This window comes from Diuraphis noxia, unplaced genomic scaffold (assembly GCF_037042655.1).
Source record: "Diuraphis noxia isolate RWA-SAM2 unplaced genomic scaffold, SU_Dnox_SAM2 contig0005, whole genome shotgun sequence".
Taxonomy (NCBI): domain Eukaryota; kingdom Metazoa; phylum Arthropoda; class Insecta; order Hemiptera; family Aphididae; genus Diuraphis; species Diuraphis noxia.
In genome coordinates, this window is record NW_028301715.1 from 27,699,442 (window position 1) to 27,726,629 (window position 27,188).

Consider the following 27,188-nt stretch of genomic DNA (forward strand, 5'->3'; position numbering starts at 1 on the left):
TTACACGATTTATTATGGATAACTATTAATAAGATCACCATCGTCAGCAGAGTGGATTTTTTTGTGTTTACGACTCTCAATCTTGACGTCAAAACTACTACGCGTAAATATGTTATAGAGGTAGGTCCGAAAGACTTGCTGCGAGGAAAAAGCATGTACAAATAATTATAATAATTGATACCATGTTGACTTGACCGGGACAACGACGACTACCGCGGACAATTATAGGGTCGACCATAAATAATGATAATTAGACGCCGCGTGCCGGACGTAATGACGTAGACGCCAAGCGCAGGTAATAAACATGTGAAAATCTAGAAAATCCGCAACAACAACAACAACAACAACAACAACAAAATCACAATCCTGACCCGAACGCGAAAACCGGAAACTGTATTTATCTCCACTCCCTTCCCTCTTCCCATCAACCGGAATAACCACTATACATACTTATTACTTTGTATCGCCTAGATCGGTGGGTCATCAAACTTCGCCAATTTATTTTCTGGCTCACAGCCAAATAATTTATTTTCTCGATGAGTTAAATGAGGTTTTCTTGGGTTTTCCCGAAAACTTCATGAGTTTCAACTGCGCCTCGGACGATATTAATTGGTGACCCCGGCGGGCACGTCATTATAGATCCTCGTGCTCATAGATCGTGCGTTTTTAAGAATCACGATGACCAAGGTCGTGGTAAGTAAAAATGTGAATGAAAATGTGCGTAAGAACAAGATTAACTTTAGCGTGGATATAACCATCTCAAATCTAATCGGTGTAGCAATAATTCAGCTCACCATTTAAAATATCCAATATTATGATCCGATTTTGCGTATTGCAGATTTGCAGGTTAATACTGAATAATTGGTTCGCATTATATCGCATCTACTTTCATGCAGATGGGTGAGTCATCGGGATTTAACCCCTCCCACGGGCCACGTGTGTACATTATTTTGGGATGTAAAGGTTTACTAAATGTTGTTGGGATTTTAATATATTTGTTTGGTAGGTGTTACATAAACGTCAATCGTCATCACTCATCATATTTATCACTATAATAGACAATAGTGTCATATTATCTAAGATCATACCTTAAGTTTGCCATGTTTGTGTTTTATACTTTTATACGAAATATTTTGTTACCAATTTATTTTCGGTGACAATTCGATTCCAAATAGTGGTGGTAAACGATAAACCATGAATATTTATATTTTATAACGTAATTATTATCACCTGTCAACCAACTTCAACTATGGGTTTATTTAATATCACTGTAAATATTCCGCACATAAAAACGTTTGTTGACTTTGTTTTGTTACTCCGAATAAGGTACTTATTGCTCAAGTTATATGGGGTGTCGGGGCGTTTACGTAGACATCACAGAGAGTAACATTTTTTTGTGATTAAAATTGTATGTTATTAGTAGATAGGTGGTCTATGGTAGTAATCGAGCTAAAGAAATAAAAACAATTTTGAAAACGAATATTGGTGAAAACATTTTTCTACATTTTGGGGAAATAGAACCCCCAATCCACCTTGATTTCCACCTCCATATCTCGTGCAAACGAGTATTTAGCATTCCCCGACCAATAAATTAAAATAGGTCAGTGAAGCTAGATAATATGCTGAGGTATCATAAATATTTCCTGTATGACGCCGCCAGACACACGGGCGCGGGCAGTCCCGTTGTCGCTGCAGATTGATTCGGCGAGAACGTAGGTACGACGGTTGTACGTGTGAAACGGCGACCGTAGTACGGGCTAGGCAATCTGAACTTGCCAAGTGTTTAATTATATTTGTTTTTATTTAATAAAAGAGTTTCCGACCCGAAAACCCGAGTTTATTTCAAGTCTTCTTCGTTCGTACATTTTTATTGGAACAGTGCTCAGACACACAGACCTATAGTCAACGAAGTGTATTTTAAATTGAATAGCGCTACGGCCGTGGGTCCTAAATAGTAATTTTCAATATTAGGAAACGGACGAGGAATCGACAAACGCACGCCTATATAAGTCACAAGCGCTAATCTAAATTTATTTTAGAGAGAGTCACTAACTTAGAACGTACGAAGGTGAGGCGCATAATAATTGGTCCATTTTGTTCGCCGCGAATAAGCTAATACCTACGGGTGATACCACATAATATTACGCAGCAGGTATCGTTATTTTTCTACCGACAAATCAGACGAAATGGCCCCCAAATAAAATGCATTGCGCGGGACAACGTTGATGGGAAACTTGGGAGATCAAACTAAAGGCACATAATATTATATAACTTATGACGATATTATCAGTGTCGTGGTGAATACATATAGGTATAACAAACGGGCGATTGCCCTTGTCGAGGGGGGAGGGTTCCCCCTTAAGCCGGTACCACTTTATGGGTAGACTAAAATTCCTGTTTATTATGTAATACCTACCGTGTATTTTATAACGCAAAATAATGTTCGTCAATTACTTTGGGCATTACACCAAAAGATGTTGAAAACATTGTCGGCACTTAATATCTATATATATATTGGGGTGGGGGAGGAGGGAGTCGTTCTAAAATACGTGTTTTCCCGCAGTTATTATCATTCGCCAAGCCATTATATTATTCTGATTCGACGGCACGGAAAAACGTCGTGGCGTAACACGATCGCACGAGCTCGGCTACATTACAATACAGCAATAGTGCATAACTGTACAATAGTTAACCGAGACGCGCGCGCGACTCCTTCATCGTTTCCGGAAAATAATTATCCGACGCAAATTCAAGGCCAAGTCTGTCGTTATAATTCGTAGGCACAGCGGCGCACACTAAAATCGCGTATGATGTAGGTACGTCGTTATACACCATGTGTAGTTATGACCTATAACTATTGTAGCTAGCTATAGATATGCGCCATTATGTCATAGTATTATTATACGTTATGTGCACGTTAATAAACATTGGTAGGTATCGTATTATATGGATGCTTGCAATGGCATGCGCGAGGCGATTCGCCTCATGACCGCGTGCGGATTGTGAAAAAAAACCGATTTGAAATCCACAAACGTATACACTCGGTTTAACGCACATTGTTCTTTTTTATTTATCAAACGCACGATACATTATATTATTATCATAGATTATCAACATTCCGCATGAATACACAACACAACAAACATAAGATAACAATAATAAAAATATCCGTAATAGCATAATATAATCATAATAGACAATATACAACAACGATAATAAAATGTTATTTTGTAAGACAACATACATATATATATACCACAGTAGGCATAGTCATACAACGGCCACATATATTAAAAAAAATATTATATATAATCACGAAATCGGTAATCTTACACGCGAAACTATAAGTTATTACAGTAATATGCACATACCATTATTATCATTACCACTACTACACGCGTATTTGTGTATCGGTTTCATGACGTAGGTACATAATAATATGCTCGTGCCTCGACAATAACGCCTGTAGGTATGGATAGGTTAACTTACTCGTGTTTCGTTTACGCAGATAACTACCACACAGCGGTTCTCAAAATTTTTTTTAAACATTTGATTCTCGATGAAAATAGAAAAATTCTCATACTCTCCCCTTCCCACCGCACATGAATATAAAACAAAAAAGGCGCGTGCGTACAATCTATACTTTGTCGGTTTTGTACTTACGTTTTTGTGTCAAAAGAAAAATGATGAGTCGATTATAATTGCCTATAGGTAATATAGAAAATTAATATTGGTTTTAGAAAATTAAATGTAATCTAAAGAAATTGTTGTGATTAACTTTGGTAGTGTTAAAAACCAGTACACAACCACTAACATGGTCAAACAATAAACAGTAAGTGCTCAGTAGGTCTGGGAACCACTGTCATTGATATTATTTAACTGAAAATTTCGCGTATCATCAGAAAAAAAGTTGAGGTGTCTAAACGGATATATAGAGAAAAAATTTTACAAGTAGACGTGAAAAATAATAATTATAAAATAATAAAAAATATTGACGGAATACTAACATTTCTATTTTTAGAGAGGGAGAGAGTGGGAGATATACAAATTTAAAAATGTTTTTAAATAATGCAAGGTTGAATAATATTATATCACACACACACAAAATAGGTAAAAAAAAATATGTAGGCAGAGTAGCTCGGTTAACTGTGGTTTTTGTTTTCGTCAGACGCAAGAGACGCGTACGTTACTACCATGTTTTATTTTGTGTTCTGAATATAATACAATATTTTACGATATGCATTATATTTTTTCATAACACACGACTCGTATTTTCTTTCAGAATAATGTTGTACGTACCCATGCATCACACGCTGAGACGTTAAAATAATAATAATATGATTCGTTCGTATTTGCTGGCACATAAAAATACCGGGAACCTTTATTTTCATTATTATAATAATATATTATACAATACTAAACAGTATACAATTTGTTTGTAACGTAAACATGATAATATTATTATACACGGAAGTGTACATAATCTCTTAATTAGTATTAGTAATTACACTGGTCCCGTAATACTAAGGCACGTGAGGCCGTATTTCGTACAAAATAATAATAATAATAATAATAATAATAATAATAATAAAAATAATTATAATAATAATCACATATGGTTTAAATCATTACACAAAATATATAAAACAAACGTTACATAGGTATCACATCAAAATATTTTGAAAAACACGACTGGATTTTAAATCGAAATGGTTTTATCTGAAAAAATATTTTTTAATTTGTCCGCATGTTTTACACAAACAATTTAAAACGAAAAATATTTGTACAAAACGCAAAGAAATGCGTAAAACGTTTTTACACACGATAATATGCGGACTGTTAATTTCCAACACCTAACACGATCGTATACAATAATTATTAATATAACGTACGATAGACAGACTTATAAATTAATATATATATATATATATATATATATATATATCGTATATCGTATATACATATTATGTGGAATTTTTTTATCCTTATGTGTATAGCCCCTAGTTCTCAAAATAATAATCTCACTGATTTCTTTTTTTTAGGTAAATAGTTTTCTTTCGTACGCACAGCGGCTATCGTCACTACGAACCGGCACGCGGCTAAACGATGATATAGGGGCAAGACAAACAAAACCAAAAAATAGGCCACATTATTATACTAAACAATAATATGTATATATAATATACATATTTTGCATAATATATATATACGATATAATAATAATAAAAATAATTATATCTAATAATAAAAAGGGGAAAAAGAGATGTAGAGAGATAGAGATAGAGAGATAGAGATGGGGGGGGGGGTAGAGGGATGGATAAATTTGTCCAATAAAAAAAAAACGTCTGCTCGGAATACAGACACATCCGTAGGTCAAATAATATTAATAATTTGGGCGTGTTGAGCAATATTGTTGGCGGCGGCAGCGGCAGCAACGACCGTTTAGCAGCGTCGGCGGCGATGTCGGCGGTTGCAGTGGCTTTCCGTCGTCAGCGGCGGCGGCGGCAGCGGTCAGTTCGCTCCGGCCGTGGCCCTGTGTACTAGGTCGGGCCTAGACAGTCCATTGCTGTTTATGTAGTAGTCCGACTGTTTGCTGTAGCCGTTGGACGACTTGGATGCACCGTTGGCCGAGGATTTGGATTGGGTGCTGGCCTAGAAAGAGCAAGATGAAAAAAAAACGATTGTGTTAATCACGATCATTATACGATAGATAGGTGTACACTATCATATAGGATGGACTTAACACTAAAGCGATTTACAACCAGATTAAAATTTTTAAATAAATCACCCGCGAACTACATTGATTGTACACATCGATATAAGTACATATATTATCGAGTGCGTGTGTCAATAGAGAGACACGCAAGTCGGCTGACGAACTAGCTTAAGAATTCGCGTCGGGTTTTTCCAATGTCGCGTACTCACGTCTCGTCCATCGGCAACCGCCTTGGCCGGCTCTACACACCAAACGGACGGAATGCCACTTTTTACTACTTCTTCCACTACATGTTTTGAGTTGTAACGATATTTATACCACTTATTGGCTATTATTATCATTTCACACAAACTCATATGATTTTGTGAATATATAATATTAATTAAATCGATATCCACAACACTGGATCACTTGACACTCGCTCCGAATTCGTAAGATCCGTTGCCAAAAGCGAGACAAATATCCATTCAGAAGAGCTGGAGGTCTTTATACATATAACGGCATGTTGGATCCTTCTCACAACCGGTTTTTTTTATATACATAAAAAATTCGCACATTTAGATCGGTACGGCAATAGGATAATCAAAAAACGACAATAATTAACGATTTGGCGATAAAAAAATAACGCAACTATACGCGACGTGTTTTTATATATCGAGTTTATATTATACGCATTGGTATGGATTAGACGCATCTAAATCGAGTTCAGAAGGTCTCGAAACAAAAAAGAATGCCTTGCGCTATCACTGATCGATACACATGGCCCTGCCATAGTTTCGAATAAAATTACGTAACAACTTTTTTTTTTATCGTCTTACAATTTTTTTACTAACGATGATCGCAAGGTAATTATCTTCGATATTATGACATATTTTCTACACAGGATACGTCGTGTAAGTGAGCGAAGTCAAAATCGAGCGTACAAAAGATCGTATGGTTTTAAACAAAGATGATTCCTGCACACACACACAAACCATACCAATAAAGCAATTGTACTTTTCACATAACGCGAAATCGACGTCATACTTAATAATATTGAATAAACGTTCAAATTCAATAACAGCGCAGGTTAGGCGATCTAGCAGGCGGTTCTCATTCCTCTCCCATACAATAACGACAGACACGCGATTTCCCGTGGGTTTTATAAAATATATGATTTAATGGGTATAGTCAGAGGGTACGCTTACCGCTTGTTTCGACGGTTTAGTGTACTGTTGCTTGTAAAACTCCTTGAATAAGAAGAAGAACATAACTGCGTGCATGCCGATCCACCACACGAAAGCCTTTGGGTAGTTGCAGTCAATGAAGAGCAGTTGGAATGCATGTATCATGATGGCCAAGAATTGCACCATCTGCAGGGTGGTCAAGTACTTCTTCCACCACAAGTATTTTTGCACGTTGGGGCCCAGGGCGGCCAATAGGTAGTACGAGTACATGATTATGTGGACGAATGTGTTCAGCAGTCCGAAGAACGTACTGTGACCGCCTGTTGGAAAATAATCGAGAAAAACCCACGTTTTAGTCATACCTAAGAGTATTTTTTTGTTTATGTATAGGGTCCTCCCACTATTAATGTCAAAAAATCTTCTACAACTATATTATATTTAGAGATCTACGCTCCCAAGAAAGATATTATCTGGGTTTTTTCGTTATAACTATAATAATAATATTATTAATATAGTTGTTATGTTTACTCTTTCGTGGATAACACCTTTGGATAAACCTCATAATATAACAGTATTGAAGACGAACACACGAGTGCATAAGTTGTCGTGTTTATGTTATGATATACGGAGGTTCAATACAATATTATACAATAGTATTTTAAGATATTTTTTTAAATTCTATAATACAATTTAATACTATATTATAGTGATTGTGGGCAGAGGCGTTCTCAGGATTTTTCAATGGAAGGGGATGAAAGAAATTGTTACTTGATAAGCCGTAAGGGTTACCAAAAATAGACAAAATATATATCACTAATATGTAAGAAAATAAAGAGCCTTGGGGTGGATCTATCCCCTATCCCCCATTCCCCCCCCCGTGAGAACGCCCATGATTGTGGGCGCGAACGTAATTTCATATTATGCAACAGGAAGTTTCACGGCATAAGGTTTCGGTAAAGGTCACTGCTAATCCTTGTCAACCTTATTATAACACAATTATATTATTTATAATTATAGCAATCGGATATAGCCGCTTCACCACCCACGTTGTAGTCATCAGACTATCGGAGGTCGGAACGCATAGGCTAATTTATTTGGCGGTAAAAGTATTAAAACCATAAATTTATTTAGTATCTGTCATTATAGTCATAAAAAATCATTTCAATCTTATTTTTTTTCGTTACCTGGTGTGAACTTCACTCCAAACCACACACTCAATGGCATCACTCCGTGATGAATCACGTGCAGGGTCGAAATGTGCCTATCCTTTTTGCGGAGAACAAAGAATATCTGCACAAATACACATACATTTCAGAGTTATTAATCGAGTCATATATAATAATTAAACGCGTGTGTATTTGTAGTATACAAAAAAAATAATAATTACCGTGTCCATGAATTCTGTGAATTTTGAGAAATAATACCACCAACATGCGTAGACCATCTATATAGTCATCCGAGAATAGAAAACAAGTATTAGTAAAACACATAAAAATCGAGTGTACATTTTTGCTTTTGAATTAAAAGAAAAACCACGCAAACTTGACACAAAAAAAAATGTATAATAACTATAAAAAAATCTACAACAAAATATTACAATAACAGCGAAAATCTGTTACATGACTCTAAGTTAAAAAAAAAAAATTTGAAAAACGACGCAATGTATGCCATGCTAACTCACCCGCAGGGTCATTGGATGATTCGAGTAATCTACCGGCTCACACCGGAAATTATACCTGCCAGTCAGCCAACCTGATATGCCAAGCTGTAAAAACCACCACCGCCATCATAAAATACAATGTACAATTTTTACAACTATATAAATTATTAAATATATTAATTATAGATATTATATTATTAAACGTTGTGCTTGTAATTTAATCAGTTTCATGGTCAAGTTAAGCACAATTTAAGTTATTCCTCCAAAAAAAAAAGAAAAGAAATGGTTAGGATTCATATGTTTAGTCTTTCTCTATACTGGTTCAAAATAACGGATATTATATCCCTTCCGTTTTCAATAAATCTTTATGTGGCCGAATTTTGGTAAAATTGTTTTCATTTAATCCGCATCATTTTATTAATTATGTATTTTTATCGAATATTTATATCGTTAATTGTTAAAAAGTCTATTATCGAATAATTAATCCACATTAATTTTAAACTGAAGTTTAAAACTAATAAAGTTTTAAATGACAGTGTTCAATAGGAATATCATTTTAAAATTGTTATTAACATTACAAACATTACATGCATATCCAATTTAACTATTTTTCCCAAAATATGGGCTGTTATACATTTCCTCTCAATATATTTACATTTAAAGTTTCCAATCAAACTTGGTATAATAAACTACACATTCAAAACCAATCACAAATCAATATTAATTTTGCCTGTATTCCCCAACATCAAGTTTATGTTCCTTTACAATACAACAAACATACACTAAAATAAATAATCAGATTAATTTTGCTTGTAGCATGCATTAACCAATAGTTTCTTAATGCTTATATATTATATATAAATATATATATATATATATGTATATATATATACCAAAACCCAGCAGCATTCAATATATTATATTTTACAAGAGTGTCAGAAAATACATTCATATAACCTTCTATAACGCACGTAATTTGTGCAATTTATGTTATTTAAAAAATGTTATTAAAATTGTAAAAACTTCAACACCTCAACATTCAGACATTTTATGTTCTCGTCATGTATTATTCGTATATAATACAACTTAATAAATCAAGTCCCAAATAAATCCAAACTAAACTTAGTCGTCAACTAAATTTGGTCTAGGTATTGTTACATGATAAAATATATGTTATTATTATGATAATTAAATGATGTTAATAGCCAAAAGATATAAATTATAATGTGTTAGTATTATTGTGTAAACCAATTACTCTTAAAATTTTATTTCCAAAATTAATTTTGAATGGTAACCATGCATTCTCCTAAGCTCATTTTAAGCTTTTTACTTACCAAATAATCGTTTTTCATTTGTTTAGGTTATATAGAGTTGTGTGTCTAATTGTATCTATTAATTTGAAATTCATTGTATACATTTTTTTTTTTAAACATTATTACTTATTATAGTAATTACATTATTGTCGGCGTATCCCAACACAGCCTGTAAAAATTTGTGTCAAGTACACGAGGCTGATTTTTTTTTATCAAATTCTGAAATTATCAACGCATTTCAGTTATGTCAACTTACTCTTACTGTGGACGGTTTATCCGAATAATCTACCGGTTGGCAACTGAGACTATATTCACCCCACCAGCCGCCCATCATACACTGCAATGCCCATCAAGTAAATGTATAGAAAAAATTAATGAACATTTAACTTACAAAGTCATGACAGTAAGTTATGAAAGTTTTGTGAAATATTTAAATGTAAACAAGTAGTATTTGCGTCTATATAATAAATATTACATAAATTCATGTATATGTATCATATAATATACACACATATTTAATATATTGTGTATGTGTGTGTTGTGTGAAAGAGTGTGTTTATAGTTAATCAGTGAATAAACAAAAGACGCTAGACCACTCGTCGATCACATATAAAGCAAATGTTATGTTCGTGAGGATGAATTTTATATAAGAATATAATATACCTAGACCTAAAAGAAAAAATCATTGTTGTTATTTATCGACACATTATACTACGTAGTATTAAAAGATAGAATATTCAAGTAAATTCCCAGCCGTAAACTTTTCACCATACGTAAAAAATGAAGTAAAGTTATAAAAATAGTTTTTATATGAAGTGTAATGTTTTTGTACAAAACTTCAAAATATATTTAGTATTATTTTCTCTGTATTTCACATTTTCACACCATAAACTTGTAAAACTCTCCGCATCATTTGGATAATATGCATATCAAGTAACAACACAATCGAGCTTGTCGATTCGGTCAGTATTTTAAGCTGTTCCCACTCACGTCTATATATTGCAAATCCTTTATTAATAATTTAATGATATCCAATATATTTTCAACATTCACCAATCTAGTGTTTTAACATTAATTTTTATTTACCTAACAATATTCACTTAAATTTTTTATCTCTCACGCTTTTATTCCTTTTAGACGATTATCTTCGAACGTCTTTATTCACCCATACATTGCAACGGTTAGATAAATCCCCCGGAAATACTTTACAAAAATTGTTGCACGAGAAAAACCATGGTCGTAAAGTAACATCGAAAGATCGCTTTAAAAATGGTTCAAACGATCTGGACGTTTGTTATAGTTGTTGTTTTTACTATTTTTTTGATCCTATATTTCAATACTACCCACGCTTACCTCATAGAACAACCAAGAGCTGAATATGACTTGGAAAAGATTATACGCGATGAGTATGTTCCTCAATTCCATCGGTTTGCGGTTGGCCATAAGTCGTGGTCCCGCAATTTTGACAACGAACACGTACGTAGCGCATATCAGTGCCGTGGGTAGAGGACTGCTCATTAAAAACCAATCCTTGGTACGAGGGTCTACAGAGAATATACAATGTATAATTATTTATTTTTGCCGTTTTATTACTGCTACGACGCGAAACATGGACATTTTATTGTACATATAAACGAAAAAAATCGATTTGCGCGCGACGGCGGTAATTTTTTTCATAGGCATGTGAACACGACATTTTGGTATAAAACAAAAATTGAAATTAGAACGTCAATTCATGGTATAATATGATACCTATGGTTTCGTCAACTCCCTTCTGCAATTAGTTACTAAATCGTCGTTATAAGAACACCGAATATATTGTGAAATCGATTAATGAATCGTTAAAATTAATAATAGCGCAACTTTAAAATCAATAAAAAATTACCTTTACTAACTAATATAGAATAACTCTATGTATATTAATAATTAATAATATGTATTGATTGTTTATACGTTAAGGTATTATTTTCATTCGCGTTTTAAATTAAACTATATAAAAAAAAATCGTAGACCTTGGAAATAATGTGATATTTTATGTTTATTCTATTTAAACGTGTTTATCGAATTTTATTTCCATTCATAATCTTTTGCAAGTAATAATAAATTACTATAAAATATACTGAAATATAGGTAACTATACTGCTATATTATATAAGTTTGAAAATTTCAAATAAACATATTGGTAGGAACAAATATCTTAAAAAATAGAAATACCTAATAATAATATATCATAATAGTTGCAGTGGATAAATTAAAAACACTTTCGAATTTTTTTGTGATGGAATAATTTATAATAAAAAAGTATTATTGTTTATTACAAACATAAAAAATATTTAACAAGACACATTCATGGCGACATTAAGTAAAATTTAAGTAAAATCGACTTTTGGGTAAAAATTTGAAAATTCCCGAATAAACGAGAAAATGATTCAAAAAATATATATATAGATATATTATTAATATCTGCCAATAATTGCAGACGGTAGGTACTGCCTACCTAATAGTCAATGAATCAAAACATTTTGAATTTAATAACTCACCTCCATAGTTGTCGAAAAATCCTTGAACTGCGCTCAATACTGCAGCCATGGTTTAGTCCGGTGTGAGAATGAAGCGGCGACAAAAATCGTTTGAATTCACCTGTCGTACGGATAAAACAGAAAAAAAAACAAAAGTTTAAGAAAACGATACTTTTAAACTATGCAAAAAATTGAAACCATAGTCATCGTAAACCACGGCAATACCGAATGAAACGTAAAAATATCATTACTGTATTGTAAGTATAATATTATTATTGTGTTCCGCGATCGTCGAAAACCGTATACGAATGTGACGGGTGGCGGGAACACAACACACGGTCGAACGTGCGTCTATATCGATGGCCGGATGGCGACTACGGAAAATTTGAAATTAACACCACAACTTATTACTTGTTGCCCAACACACGAGCGACGCGGCGGCGGCGGCGGCAGTAGCGACTACTGAGACGGCGGACGGCTGAGCGTCAACTGACGAGCACATTCAGGCGGTGTTAAGCCGACGTGCAGCAGGTCATTTATTATTATTATTATTATTCGCTCTCCGCCGAACCGGACCGCCGCGCCGCCGGAGCAGGTTGGTCGCGTTTCTGTGCGCAGGGTCAAGACCGGCCGAGGGATGCAAGGTCGGCGCGCTCAAACCCGTTCGGCGCGCATACGTCTCATCGTCGCCGCAGTTTTCACGCCTAATAAATAAGTCGATTACCATAACCGTGGTCGTCGTCTACGATATATTTCATACCATCATACACGAAACCGTTTATCCCGCGCCAACCGATGTTGACTATTTGTCAAGAGCGAACGGCTAACGACCGATTTTAATTATATGGACCAACAGCGGCGCGTTTATATTGAATCAAAGACATTTTATATATAATGCGTGTATTTATGATCACTAGTCGTTATAAATGAATTAAAAGTACGGAAATCGACGAGATCCATTAAGAGTTCATCAAATGTGAATAGTAAATTAGTAAATGCGAAAATAAGTGGCATCACATCACCTATTATATATATATATATATATATATATATACAAAAGATCGAATTATTTTATAAGTTTAAGTCGAAGTTATGCGATGTGTTTACAGGAAATAAAATGCAAACAGTCTTTCTAAATAACGGGCATTTTGTTGTTGTTTTGTTCGTTGTATATCTGTTACATTCAGATTACTATCGTATTTCCTAATAATCATCCGATTAGATATATGCGTAAAAATACTCGTCAAACTGTAGTAAGATATACTTAAGTATAAATGGGGTACATCACCTCGTTTTATAAATCGTCCGAATTGTCCGTGAATGCGAAGCAGCCTGTAAATGTATTACGAATAATAATAAGGTTGATGGAGCAAAAAAAAACTAAAAAGTGACTCGCCAACGATTTTCTACTCGTGATGAAGGCGATCTGTGTGCTTCACGTTCGAAGCATACGTGCGTACTGTGCGAATACACATTGTCACATATTTTATATATTTTATATTGAATCGTGAATATCATTATTATTATTACAATCGGTTTCTTTTTCATTTTCCCGGTTACCCTGTTTGTAACATGTACCGATCAAGAAAAACTGGTTGCGCGCACGCGGAAACTACAAGTACGACGACTTCAAAGTAGTTTATAAGAGACATGTTATACTAAAATAATAATAATAATATACAGAATAATAAACGAATAAATCGTCCAACGGCTATTCCGCGATTCCACAATATATTAATCGTAAGTATATTATAATATTATGTGTGTTTTTTAATTATTAATCAAGTTTACTGCATATATTAAAAATGTATAATATGGGTAGGCGATAAATTGATACGAAGGGCTCGTTTTTTTTCTTTATAATACGAAACAGGATTCAAGAAATCGAGTAAAATTAAATTTCGTTTGTCTACTCTTCCGTATAAAATATGTAAAAAAGTGACTTGAAAACCCCGTAAAAAACTACGTAAGTGTGGTTCAATGGTAACCCATGTCAGGTTAGTATTATTGTGTCACAAATCCGATTTCACCAATAGATCTCCACCGCCGATACGCCAAAACGTCATTGCGTATAATATCTACAAATAATATTATAGGCAGTGAACAGAATTAGCGTGCCTATGTAATATCTGTGTAAAATTACGCATAACCTAACCTGCTCGTGTCGCTGCCGAAAATAATCGTTACCTAAGTATCGTATTATTTTCGTCGTTACCAATCGATCGATATATTATATTATATATCATATTATGCTGTCGGCTCGCCCAACGTTTAGTTACAGTCGTTACGTATTCTTCGTGCGTGATTTTCCGAGGAAACGACGCGTAAGACGTCGGAAAGAGAGCGAAAAATATGGACAAAAAAAAGCGTTTGACGTAATTACATCAATATGACGTAACGGTTTTATATTTTTACAGAAGTGTATCACACTTAAGATAATAATATAATATGAAGCATTAGGAATATTATAAAAAATAGGAAATTAATGACAAATATAGTCTCCTGCATTGATAAAACTCTGAAACCATAAAATATTACGACTACAATAATAAGACTCGACACGAAGAAAAAGAAACATACCTACCTACATAATAAAATGGACAAGGTAAGGTAAAACGATCGGTTTTAGGTATGTATAATACTTTATATGAATGTGATGTATTAAAAAAACAGAAATAATGCCATTTCAGAAAAATCATATTCAATTTAAAATTACGCAAATCACGAAATTCTATAAAAAAATATTAGTTGTTCAAAATCTTTAAAATTTAACATGAATTATACTTAAGAAATATACTATTTTAATTATTTAGTATGATAATGTGGTAATTTGGTGATAATAATGAATTTATGAAGCTGATTTTATAATAATATCTTTTAATTCTAATTAACAACAATATATAGTAATAGCGTACAATAATAATAGTAATAATAGTAGTTGATTCAATTATTAGGAGGGTTGTTCCTAATTTTTTTTGGGGGGGGGGGGGGGGAGGGTGTTACTTTCAAGTCAATTTGGCTGATTTGTGTTCAGTGATCATAACAGTACTATATAGGTACCTATCCGGTACCTATATATTATTTTTTATTGGTCGGTTTGGTTCGATTTCATATTCATTGCATGGTATTTTTAATTGTTTGCGTTGATAATAAAATATAAATTTCAATTAATCTCTAAAAATCATTCAATTTTAAAAAATACTATGGCGATAAAAATACTTATACGTCGTAGGTACGCGGATTAAAATAACGCCACACCTGACGAGTTATAATATATTTTATTTTACGCGGTAAATCCCAAAATGAAACGTCATTAAAGACGAGTGCGACGTCATCATATTATCGTCTATGCGTTTAATAAACATCATTATTATTATAATTCGAACCTCCGCCATCGCAGTTGTCTGTGATACACCTACTCAGAATACCGGTATTTCTTGTTTACATTTTCAAGTATTATCTTTGGAGTTAAAATAGCAATGTTTATTATGTTATATCCGAACAGGTATGCAGGTATAGGCAACTCGTTTTACATTACTTTTAGGTTCTATCACCCACATCGGACACGAAACATTTAAATATTAATTACATAGGTTTTGATAAGTGTATAATTGTTATTGTATAAGAACGCGAACATCATGCATTTTCCAATGACTGCTGTGTGCCACACAGTGGCGCAACAATGTAGAATTCAAGTGTAGTTAGGTATTCAGGACACAACTTAAAGTTAGGTGGGTGAATAAAAATTAATAGAAGACCAAAAACGAAATAGAAAATTGATAGAAAGACGATATTATAGTAGAAAAATATTAATTGATTCAATAATAAACAATTAAACGAAATTTATTGGTATAACAATTTACATTATATTGGAGAGGTCAACTTCACTTTTTTATTATCACACCACACTATGACTTGATTATTAGTAATTACTATAAAAATATACTGATATAATGACATTTGGCGGAATAGATGGCCTATAATGACTATACTGAAAATCGCTGTAAAATTAAAAACATTTTTTTTTTTGATAACTACCTACATGATTATTAACTGACACTCGATAGATGTTAGGACCGGTTTTGTAAACTTTAATGAGGTTATCCGATTCGAAAATTAGATTGAAATCGAATTACGAGCGACGCGCCGACGGAACTCTTCCTGTTGGCCTCCAAGCGGAAGGACACCGGAACGAACATTAGGAATCCATCGGAACAAGATTAAGAATTGTGTAATTACATCTCACACTATTCGCACGCGCAATGTAAACGAAGATCAGAACACCGACCATAGTGTTAAAAAATATTGAGATATTTTATTAGAATTAAATGAACCTATAGGTACCTGCACCTACTAAGGCCACTCCTGCGCTCAAACCTAACATTAAACATTAAAATATTATTATACAAAACTCTCATACAACCACTTTGGGCATACGGGGTGGTAGTATGGGGGTCTGCCAAAAAATCAAACAAGAGAACCATCCAAGCCTTCCAAAATATTTGCTGTCGTCTAATTACAGGTGCACCTTAGTATGTCTCCAATAACATTATAAACTCCGATCTCAAAATCCGCTCTGTTAACGATACAGTCACTCTATATTACAAACGCTTCCACGCAAAACTTCAATCCAACACCAACCAGCTCATCAAGGACCTTGCTACACCAGCACTTCCCGTCAATCCAACCAGACGACTCAAGCGGAACTGGTGCCGCGACTTAAAATTTTTATAAATTGCTTAAATTAAATGTCATTGTAATAAATTGTAAATATTATTGTAAAGCCACTAGGTGTCTATAATGAGAGATTTCCTAACATGTTATCTTTGGTTTATAGTTTTTCTTTCTTTTCACCATAATTATTACTTATTGTACATCCCTGTATAGATATTAGATCGTAATATTTCACAATAAAGTCATATTTTTTTTAAGAAAAAGCAAACATAGAAAACAGTCAAACAGAGATCAACAAGTTTAACGATTTGAATGTCGAGAAAAATACATGAGATTCGATAGACATATTATATCATATTGTATATCATGTTTATTTTTATACCTTTCTATAGTATTACTGAACAAAAGTATATAATAAAAGTAAAAACACTGCTCAGAAGAACAATTCGAACATCAGTAAACTTGTTATGAAATCAATTTGTGGCATTCGTATTAAGACATAATGTTACATATAAAAAGTATTATTTTATTATATATTTAATTTATTATATAGTGCACACATCATATACAAAACAGAAAAATACCATACACATAACACAAGTTTACAATGTCACGTTTGACGGTCATGCGTTTAGCAGTACTGCATAATACCTATCTATTAGTGAGTTAAGAAGTATAAAACATACTATATATTATTAAATTAAGTTGAATAAACAAAATATTACTGAAGAATAAATTAAACAAATCAAATTATCTAGCGAATGACTACCTAGTATTTATGAGCCCATTTAAACATTATTACTCGCATTATTATTATAAGCTGTCTTAAAAATTATTCTTAAATAATGATTATAAAAAACCATTACCTAGAATATGTATCCTAGGATTTTTAATACAACAATAAAAATACAACGAAAAATGTTTATCTTTAAAATAGTGTGTTCTGTGTCTTGATATCATTAAGTATAAATACATTTATAATTTATTTTTAAGATCCTCTATCATTAGTTTAAAATTATATAACGCAATAAACAAAAGTAATTACTAATCAATAAACGATTTTTTTATGTAATTGGTAACTTAATCAATCTCAACGTACCCGATTTTAATGCAAGCTATGATAGAATACGGTGTCTTATTCCTTTATGCTAACACGCTTATTTTTATATTCGGTAATCGATAGCTATATCAAAAAAATTCGTTTTAAAAAACACAAATACCTAAAACAAAATATGTTAAATGAAACGATATTTAGAAAACATTTCATTTATTCGACGAAACACTATGTATTATAATGAGAAATAAGAGTTTAAAATTATTCTGTGATAAATACGAAAAAATTCAACAAATAGGTATCAAACACAAAACACTGAAACTTATTTGAAATTTATATATTATGATATGTTATAAAAAAGATCTCACCTGTGAACCGCTGGACACTGGTAAGCACACTATAGTGATAGCTTAGCCAAAACTCAGCTATATTATATTGCAGATTTTTCGCTGTATAAGATGCTAGACTTAAGGGGATAACCTTCAGAACAATCGGGTTGGTCCGGTTTTTATCATGCACCGGAACACCCTGTATGTATGAGACAATTCTTCCTATTTAACCATAGGTACTTATGATAAAAATAACATTTTCAAAAAAAAAAAAAAAACGAGTTGTCCATAGCAAGTTTCATAAACACGTTTCAGATTCAAGATCATAGTATACTATACGAAACCATTCAAAAGCGAATTCCAGTTATACATAAACAACGCAATTGGACTACCTATAGTACGTAAAATTATTATTTGAATCTAAATAATTGTTAGTAAATTATCATTAAATAATATAACAAGTCATCAACTCGAAAAATTAAAGGAACCCGTAAACGTAGAAAAAAAAATTCAAGGACTGCCGATGAGGTGTCTTATTAATTCTTTGCCTATTTTGAAAGACGGAAATTAAAACATTTAAATTTAAGATTTACTTCGTGAAAATATCATTAGATTTATATCTACTCATTAAATTGTTTTGTCGAACATAAAATCTATACCTACCTAAGTACTTATAGGATTAAACTTCAAGATTAAAAAATAAACATTTGAATTATCGAATTACAAAATAAATTCATGAAGTCATAAAACAGAATAACCGAGTACGTAATAACCAAGAGAAAATAGAATAAAGAATAAAAACAAAAATCATAGTAAATTGTAATTAGTCATTAAATAAAAATTACCATTTAACTTCTGATTTCAAACTTGCAGTAAGTTCACTGAAGTTTACTACAGTTAATTAGGATACGACAAAACCCATAATAATAGATTCATCATCGAGAAAAGGCTAATTTAAATCAATCATATGGTAATACACAACAATGGATATACTATAACTATTAGTTAAAACTTTATAATATTATTTTTTCCATGATAAAATAATATTTTAAACGACAAAAGCAGTTAGTAGGTACTAACCATTACAAATAGGCAATATTTTCATAATGATACATGCAATTGTAGATACAATGTACAAAAATACAAATCCAGTATCAAAAAATTGTAATGATTATTAAACCTAACAAAAAATAGTTAGGTAAGAATATTCAACGTTACATCACGTTTTATAAAATCACTTACTTATTTAGATTTAAAAAAATATATGACAATTCCTATTTCAACAGTTTTAAATGCAACGGTTTCGAGTAATTTTATAAAAAAAAAAGTATAAAAATTGTTATAAAATAATTCGTTAAACAAGATAATATGTTATACAATTTTATACTATTCTTAGAACTAATAATACACAATTGATTTTACTGAATTATTAGAAGTATTTCTGTGTTTTAATTTTTAATGTGTTATACCTACTGTATATTTCACATACTATTACCAACTGACACCTATTTTAACGCATATCGCATTTTAAAATGTAATAAACAGGAAAACCCCAACTAATTACTACCTTATATTCTAATATAATACTTATGGCATGTTTCCCAAATTAAAATAAGCTTTGATTTGATAATATGTGAGTGAATAAGCTACGTCCATGTATAGAATTTAAAAGATTAGTTAGATTACCATGCTTCAAATTGAATTTTGGTTCATATCATCATAAATTGATAAAGTCTTTACAATTTATTATATGAAATACTTGATTTATTTTAAAGTGTTGTTTATAATGAAATGTGTAGAATAAATATAATTTGCAAGTAATAGATACGTCATACGATATTGTCACCGGCGTGTTATAAACTAATAGCATATAATATTGTATAGAATATGATGCGAATATGCAATTATGATTTTAATAAAACAATTTAAATATAAACTGTAATTAATTGTTGGTAGTGGATATAAAAGTATTCCTCAGTCTTAAAACATTCCACGCTTAATCGTATATAGATATTTCTCAACTCAAATTGTTTTAACAATCAATGTTCTATAAAAGAATTTAAAAACTAGAACAATCTATTCACCACGTTACCAGCAATATTACATTACATTTATTGTTATACCTGTTATATAATTTAGACACGATTTATATTTGGTACTATAATTATTAATCATTTGATAGTATTATCAAGCAAAGTGCTAATAAATACCTAATACTTAACGTGCATATTCCCTACATGCATAAATATAATTTCCAACAAAATAATAAAAAAATTGTATTGATAACATTGCTCGAATAAAATCTATCTGTTATGATCAACATCGTTTTAAAAAAATGCACAGTGAACACGAATACCTATGTTTTACTCGTAAACAAAATTAAAACCATACTATACACATACTTAAAAATAATTGTTTGTGCATCAAATAACAAAATACATGTAGTATTAAATTTCTGAAAACATCATTCGAATTGTTTTTGTAGTAATATGTACTTGAATAACATTTTAAAATCTATAAAGATTTATTTAAATTTATGTTAACATTTATTACATGATATTATTTAAAAATAACTATGTACCTATATTAAGTTATATTAAGCATATAACTATCAGTATTTAAAAAAAATCACTAAAGGTATACAAACTATAACACCACTATTACCTACTTAATACTCATACTTAATAATATTACTAAATCAGCTCTAAAAATGTAAGATAAATATTATTTAGACGAGGCATAAATTAAAATTGTATTTTAGATCATTTAAAAATAAATATAAGATTTCTACATCGTTGAAATTTATATAATATATTCTAAAAGGTATACCAATTAGTGATATTCTGGTAAAAATTAAAACTGAAAGTAGACTACGCCTATTCTAGCCCATAATAGGTCATATTGGCCACATAACTAGATGACACCTTATTTTATTTAATAATTCACTTTGCCATATTTTATTTTAATAATTTAAATTTCTTCTTAAGTTTTTTAATAATGCGCATACTTTAAAAACTATTGTTATACTTTTGGTACATATAACCTAAATTATAAAATATTATCTTTCAACCTACATTACCTATCGCCTATAGTATATGCATTTTTTTTAAATAACACCACATGGTGGAAAAATAAATGAATGAATAAATATTAAATAAAATTTAAGATACTGAAACAGACCAGAGACTGAGACTGAGACTGATCAGCATATTATAAGGAAAAAGCATATAATTTATTAAGGATATAATATACAATTATGAAGGTAACATAGTATTCTGATTTTATAATCACTATATTTATGTACTCATTAGTACAAAGATTATTTGAATCTCAAACATATAATATGGTTTTGAAAACAATTTACAAGTATAAGTTTTAATCTGGAATACCAACAGTATAAGTAGGACAACCAAATTATTGAGACACATGAAATTATTTATTTATTAAAATCAATAAATTAATTTGTTGTACAACCAAAAGGCCAAAATACTATACAACGATAACATAAAAATTAATTTTTAAATCAGAGGGAGTTGTGTCACATAGTTTAATTGACATTTTAATTAAATTTTTAACTACAACATATGCATTCATATAATATATGTATAAATAAAAATTAATACCAACACTTGTAAGTACGTCTTATTTAAAAAAAAAAACTATTAATATAAGTAAGTACCCAAGTAGCAAGTATTACAGTATTACATCATTTTTTAAATATTTAAGTTAACTACCAAGGGCAAATCATAAATTTATAACTCGTTTTACTTTTGTCTTTGAAATCGGTTTATTCCGTCTCTTCCTGTTATAGTCAAAAATTCAAAATAATATGAAACAATTAATCGTGTCGAACAAGCAAGTTTCATTTTTATTTTTTATTTTTTTGCTGATTATGCGTACATTTTGTATTGAATTTAAATAATGTAAAATCAAAATGATTTCGTTGACAATATTCAAGTAACAAGGGAAAAAAATCTGAAAACGTTAAGTAATGTCAACAGCTGATATCATTATTATATATAATACAGCCATTGTCGAAACTTATAACTTTTAAATAATATTAAAAACGTTTTTGTGGAAACATTAATTTCAAACTTCATAATAAGACACAATATATTGTTTTAAAAATGTCTAGTTCGTAATGGTAAAAAATAAATGAAAACGAAACTGATACATGTCGCGTGATCGGTTCTTCTCGTTACGAACCTAACCACAAGTGCCGTTGAGTTCAAGCCATTTGGAGAACATTCGGCCGAGTCCGTTAATATTATAACAAGATGTGCATAAAATTCGTGAAACGTTAAACTGCTTTAGGTCTCTGAAATGTCAATTGAATCCCTCGGGGTATAAGCTACGTAACACGGTACGACAACGACGTGTCACGTAGTAATAATAATAATAATAATGACGACACGAGAATATAGTATTACAAACAATAATATTTAAATGTTGTATATATACCTATACAGAGCCAACATTCGTTTTTTGAAAGTAACGACGACCGTTTAAATTTTAGAGGGCATGGGGTCCTGAATTATTTTATAGTTACCAAGTACAGCAGGTACATTAGTCGGATACCTGATTTTATTATGCTTATATTTTTATACATGTAATATTATGAAGATTGTGATAAACCATTGATGGTACAAACAGATAACAGCAATGCCGATGTAGGTAGGTTAGGAAACTTCGTTGAATTTTCTAATTCGTCAAACTAGCCGTGTCTATTTGACGCGACATCGTATAATATAATTTACTAATATTATTCAAAAACATTCCCTGCAACTACATACTGATATAGGTAATCATCAGTGGGACCCAACTATTTAATACAATATACTTTAAGTCCCCATATATAGTATCAGGGACCCAACTCGTATGCTTCGTGCCCCTGCAGTACCGTATACACACGAGGGAGAGGTTAAAGCCCTACATCCTTCGCTTTTTTTTGTAAAAGCGTGAAGATGATTTTAATAAAACGTAGACATTAGTTACACATATATTGTATAAACTTTTGTTAATATACTCCCCCCCCCACCCCCATTGAACATAATTTTTTACACCACTGCATTGAAGTATCATAATATATTATTATTATTATTTAGATTATATTAGATGGTATAACTCTAATAAGGAATGCGAAATATCACGAGAGACCGCAGTGATTCTATTAAACATAATATTATATTATATTGACTTGACGCGCGATCAGAGGACAACTAAACACACACACACACATATATTTCGACCAAAAACGAGTCGGCACGTTTTAAAGGAGATATAATCATATCAAAGATTCGATATTTTTATAAAATATGCGTATAATAGGAAGGAATTTTATCTGCGATGCAGTGATTTTTTTATTGCTTTTATAGTAAAAGTTCTTAAAAATCTTGAGCTTCCATTACGGCGTTTTACACTTTTATGTTTTAACTTTAAATATAAGCGGCTAGACAACGTAAACGCGGTATAATACTTATTTCGAAAGACAACGCGCAGACACGTACACGCATAATACATTAATACGTATCTAATGTGTGCAGTTTGGGTCTAGGTCACACATATTATTGTTGTAATATGCTCGCGGATAACATTGTAGATCTGCAGTGTCTCTGGATTATCATTCGCCGACGAGTATATTTTTAAAAACACCTAATTTAATTTTTGTTTTCGTGCAAATGTCTGTGCGGCACAGTGTTTTATGTATGGTATGAAACTATAGCGCTGTAAACAGCAACAACTTGTGTGTAAAAAAAAAATATGTAAACAGAACTCCGAATGCATCAATATACGATCATATATTTGTATATAATAATATATTTATGTATAATGCCTTTCCCTCTATATGTCATTCGCGTATGCACAAACACACACACACACACACAATATTAATACATATTGCACACATATATATACATACATCCATACACGTTATATTATATTATATGATGTGTACATATAATATATATATATATATATATTATATTTACAACACGTTCGGCGTTAGTTTGCGGCTAAATTTTTTGACCTATTTCGATTTATTTAACAAATAGTTTTCGCGTGTTTTGCACAATTCGAACGGAAATTAGACAATAGCGATTTGACCGTACGATGTGTATATAATTTCTATATTACATACAAAATATGTATACATGTTTATTTTTTCATTCACCGCCGACCTTAATATATAGATCCGATATATAGAGTTACACGCATAGTCATTATAATATTGTATTGCGGGTCTCAGTATATTATGCGATATTATACATGATATAGGTATATTAGGTATATAATAATGTCTTGATCGAAAAAAACCGCTGAAGAATACGATTTCGTAAGGTGGATATTATAACGAGTCCTGAAAACGCGATGGCGAGAATAAAAATATTTCATGCTTATTCGTGCGATGACGACAATAATATTGTTGCATTGAGCCTACAAAGCTAATTGTATTACGATAACGTACCTATAATATCGTATAATACGTAAGGTACACACATGCACTTTCCGTCGCACGAATAATAATATGACGTTTAGGTATACCTACACAGATCGCACGAGGCTATACTACAAGAGAGCTGCAGCGGCCGTCTCACCGAGTGCTGGAAAGGAGGGGACGTGAAAATTAAAAAAAAAATAAAAAAAATGAGAGGACCGTTTATTATTTCGCGGCCAGTAGAAAAATTGCGACCCGCGGCGTCTCCGTCACACGGTCAACCATCAAAGTGCGTGGAAACGGAACTCGTTTTCATAACTGGTATACATATTATACCACAGAAATATAAAATAATAACACGGCGGCCGTGCCCGGGTACGCGTAATGATATACCGGGATGAAAAAAAAAATTGTAGGTAGATACAAACACACGCGCACACACACACACATCGTATACGAGTTTCAAATTGGAACGCCGTGAAGGATTTCCAGACATGTTTCGTCATTGCGCGCGCACGAGAGTCGTGTTTGTGTGCGTGTACTGTAGTTGTATATATATGAACATATATATAAGCGAATTTTAGCCAAATATATTTCGCTCGAGCGCGAGTTGTTACACGCCGCAGCGCAGTATTGCATATTATTATAATACTGTAATAACGTTTAATTTGTACATTTTTATTATATGCACCGCGCCATCGATTCGTACCCAAAGCCCGAAAAAAATATTAATTTTCCTAAAGATTAATCTGTTAACGTCTGTGCGCACCACGCACGCGATCCAGTGTCGGGAAGGATCGCGCATCGTCGAGTGTGCTGATAACAATATCACACGTTATTAATCAGCTACGTAACAATAATATACCATCATAAACCTACGCCTATGAAATATGTACCACGTGGTGCTAAATCGATCTGTCGTCGCGCTGGCCCCGCACCGGTGTCGTGCACGGCACACACCGTACCTGCATTAGACGGAAGTAAAACGGACGATCCGGGCGAGGACGCGACAAACGACATACTCCGAGTTCGGTTTTCGTGGTGTGTCGCGTTTGATTGACGTCGCAAATTCAAGCCCGGCTCGTCGCAGAAAATTGATCGTTCGGTACCTACATAACAATATGGTTATACAGTGCACAATAATGAAATACTAACAATGATAATTTAAACGATATAAAATAATAGCATGCAGTACAACATTCGAGTGCGGCCGCACCGCGGTTATAGTTGAACTGTTGTCCGCGAGAGGACGTTTGCAGCAGCAGTGGCAACTACGGTCGGACGGGACGACACGGAGGCGCGGCGCCAGAGCGATGTATGAGAGATAATATGCGGCTGATTTGAAAATCGTTAACTCCGCGGCGCGCGACATAACGCCAATCGTGACGTACGGAGGAGAAGGAATCGGACGTTTCGATCGCGATGGACCGTTCAATAATAATATTCATGTAATATCATACAATAAGCTCGGTGTAATGATGAAGACGGTGAATTGCATACCTTTGCGGAGCGGCGGGAAAACGGACTTGACGGCGGATGTGGCAGTGGTTCGCGGGCTCGCCGCGACAGTGGCGGCGGTGGTGAGCTGCTGTTGTCGTCGTGCAGATAATAATACAGCAGTATTATATTATTCGTAATAATTGTCGCGTAAACAGTAATATATTACAGTGCAATGGTCATGTAATATACCATTATAATACCATGCGGGGCGGCCATTGTGCACGGTATACCGTGTATATAATACCAGTCGGGGTGCGATGGTACAGCAGATGACGGGTCACGGGCCAATGGATATGTCACTAGTACTACGGAAGGAGGAGGACGATTTTTCGATCGGACTTAGATGTGACGTAAGACCAATCGGTCGGCTATGCGCGGTCCTCGGCTTTTCCGCGGAACGACGACTTCTTCTTGCGCGTACGACCTGTGTGCGAGCCGCGCGGTCCGTCGCGCACTCTCGGCGCGGGATGTGTGGGCGGCGGCCGGGGGTGGACCGCGGTTGCGCGGCGGATTAGGCGACGAAAGTACGCGGAAAAAAAAACACACTGCGGCGGCGAGCGGTGCGGCGTATAATATGATTGTAAGTACGACAACGTGAGTGGCGTTGGCGCTGTTCGTTTACGACGACTGGCGGGCCGTTGTCGCCGCCGCCGGGACCGACGACGGCCACCAGCCCCACTACGGCGCCGCCGCCGAGAAAGTATTAAATATCGGCAATTGCACACACCAGCACGCGCGCGCGTACCTTGCCGCCGCGGTTTTCGCACGCGCGCGAGAATTTCCTCCGCCGCCGCCCAGCTGTCTGCGACCGAGTTTTCCGT

At 33.1% G+C, this 27,188-nt stretch overlaps 1 protein-coding gene across 7 annotated transcripts in view; it reads right to left on the minus strand.

The window, feature by feature from the left end:
• Window positions 1-4,341: 4,341 nt before the first annotated feature.
• LOC107169921 (very long chain fatty acid elongase AAEL008004-like) overlaps window positions 4,342-27,188 on the minus strand; it is a 48,334-nt gene continuing 25,487 nt past the window's right edge. Inside the window, exons 1-8 of one of the 7 annotated variants that reach the window (XM_015519885.2) lie at window positions 26,368-26,983; window positions 12,396-12,495; window positions 11,209-11,399; window positions 8,564-8,647; window positions 8,270-8,326; window positions 8,067-8,172; window positions 6,904-7,202; window positions 4,342-5,652 (exon numbers count right to left, since the gene is read on the minus strand). In XM_015519885.2, coding sequence (XP_015375371.1) covers window positions 5,512-5,652; window positions 6,904-7,202; window positions 8,067-8,172; window positions 8,270-8,326; window positions 8,564-8,647; window positions 11,209-11,399; window positions 12,396-12,444 — 927 coding nt within the window. In that variant the 5' untranslated portion in view covers window positions 12,445-12,495; window positions 26,368-26,983 and the 3' untranslated portion in view covers window positions 4,342-5,511. Of the gene's footprint in view, window positions 5,653-6,903; window positions 7,203-8,066; window positions 8,173-8,269; window positions 8,327-8,563; window positions 8,648-10,111; window positions 10,193-11,208; window positions 11,400-12,395; window positions 12,496-12,625; window positions 12,860-13,662; window positions 13,828-18,147; window positions 18,240-18,470; window positions 18,619-26,367; window positions 26,984-27,188 lie in introns of those variants that run through there. The other 6 variants (XM_015519884.2, XM_015519886.2, XM_015519883.2 and 3 more) reach the window with 6 other exon arrangements.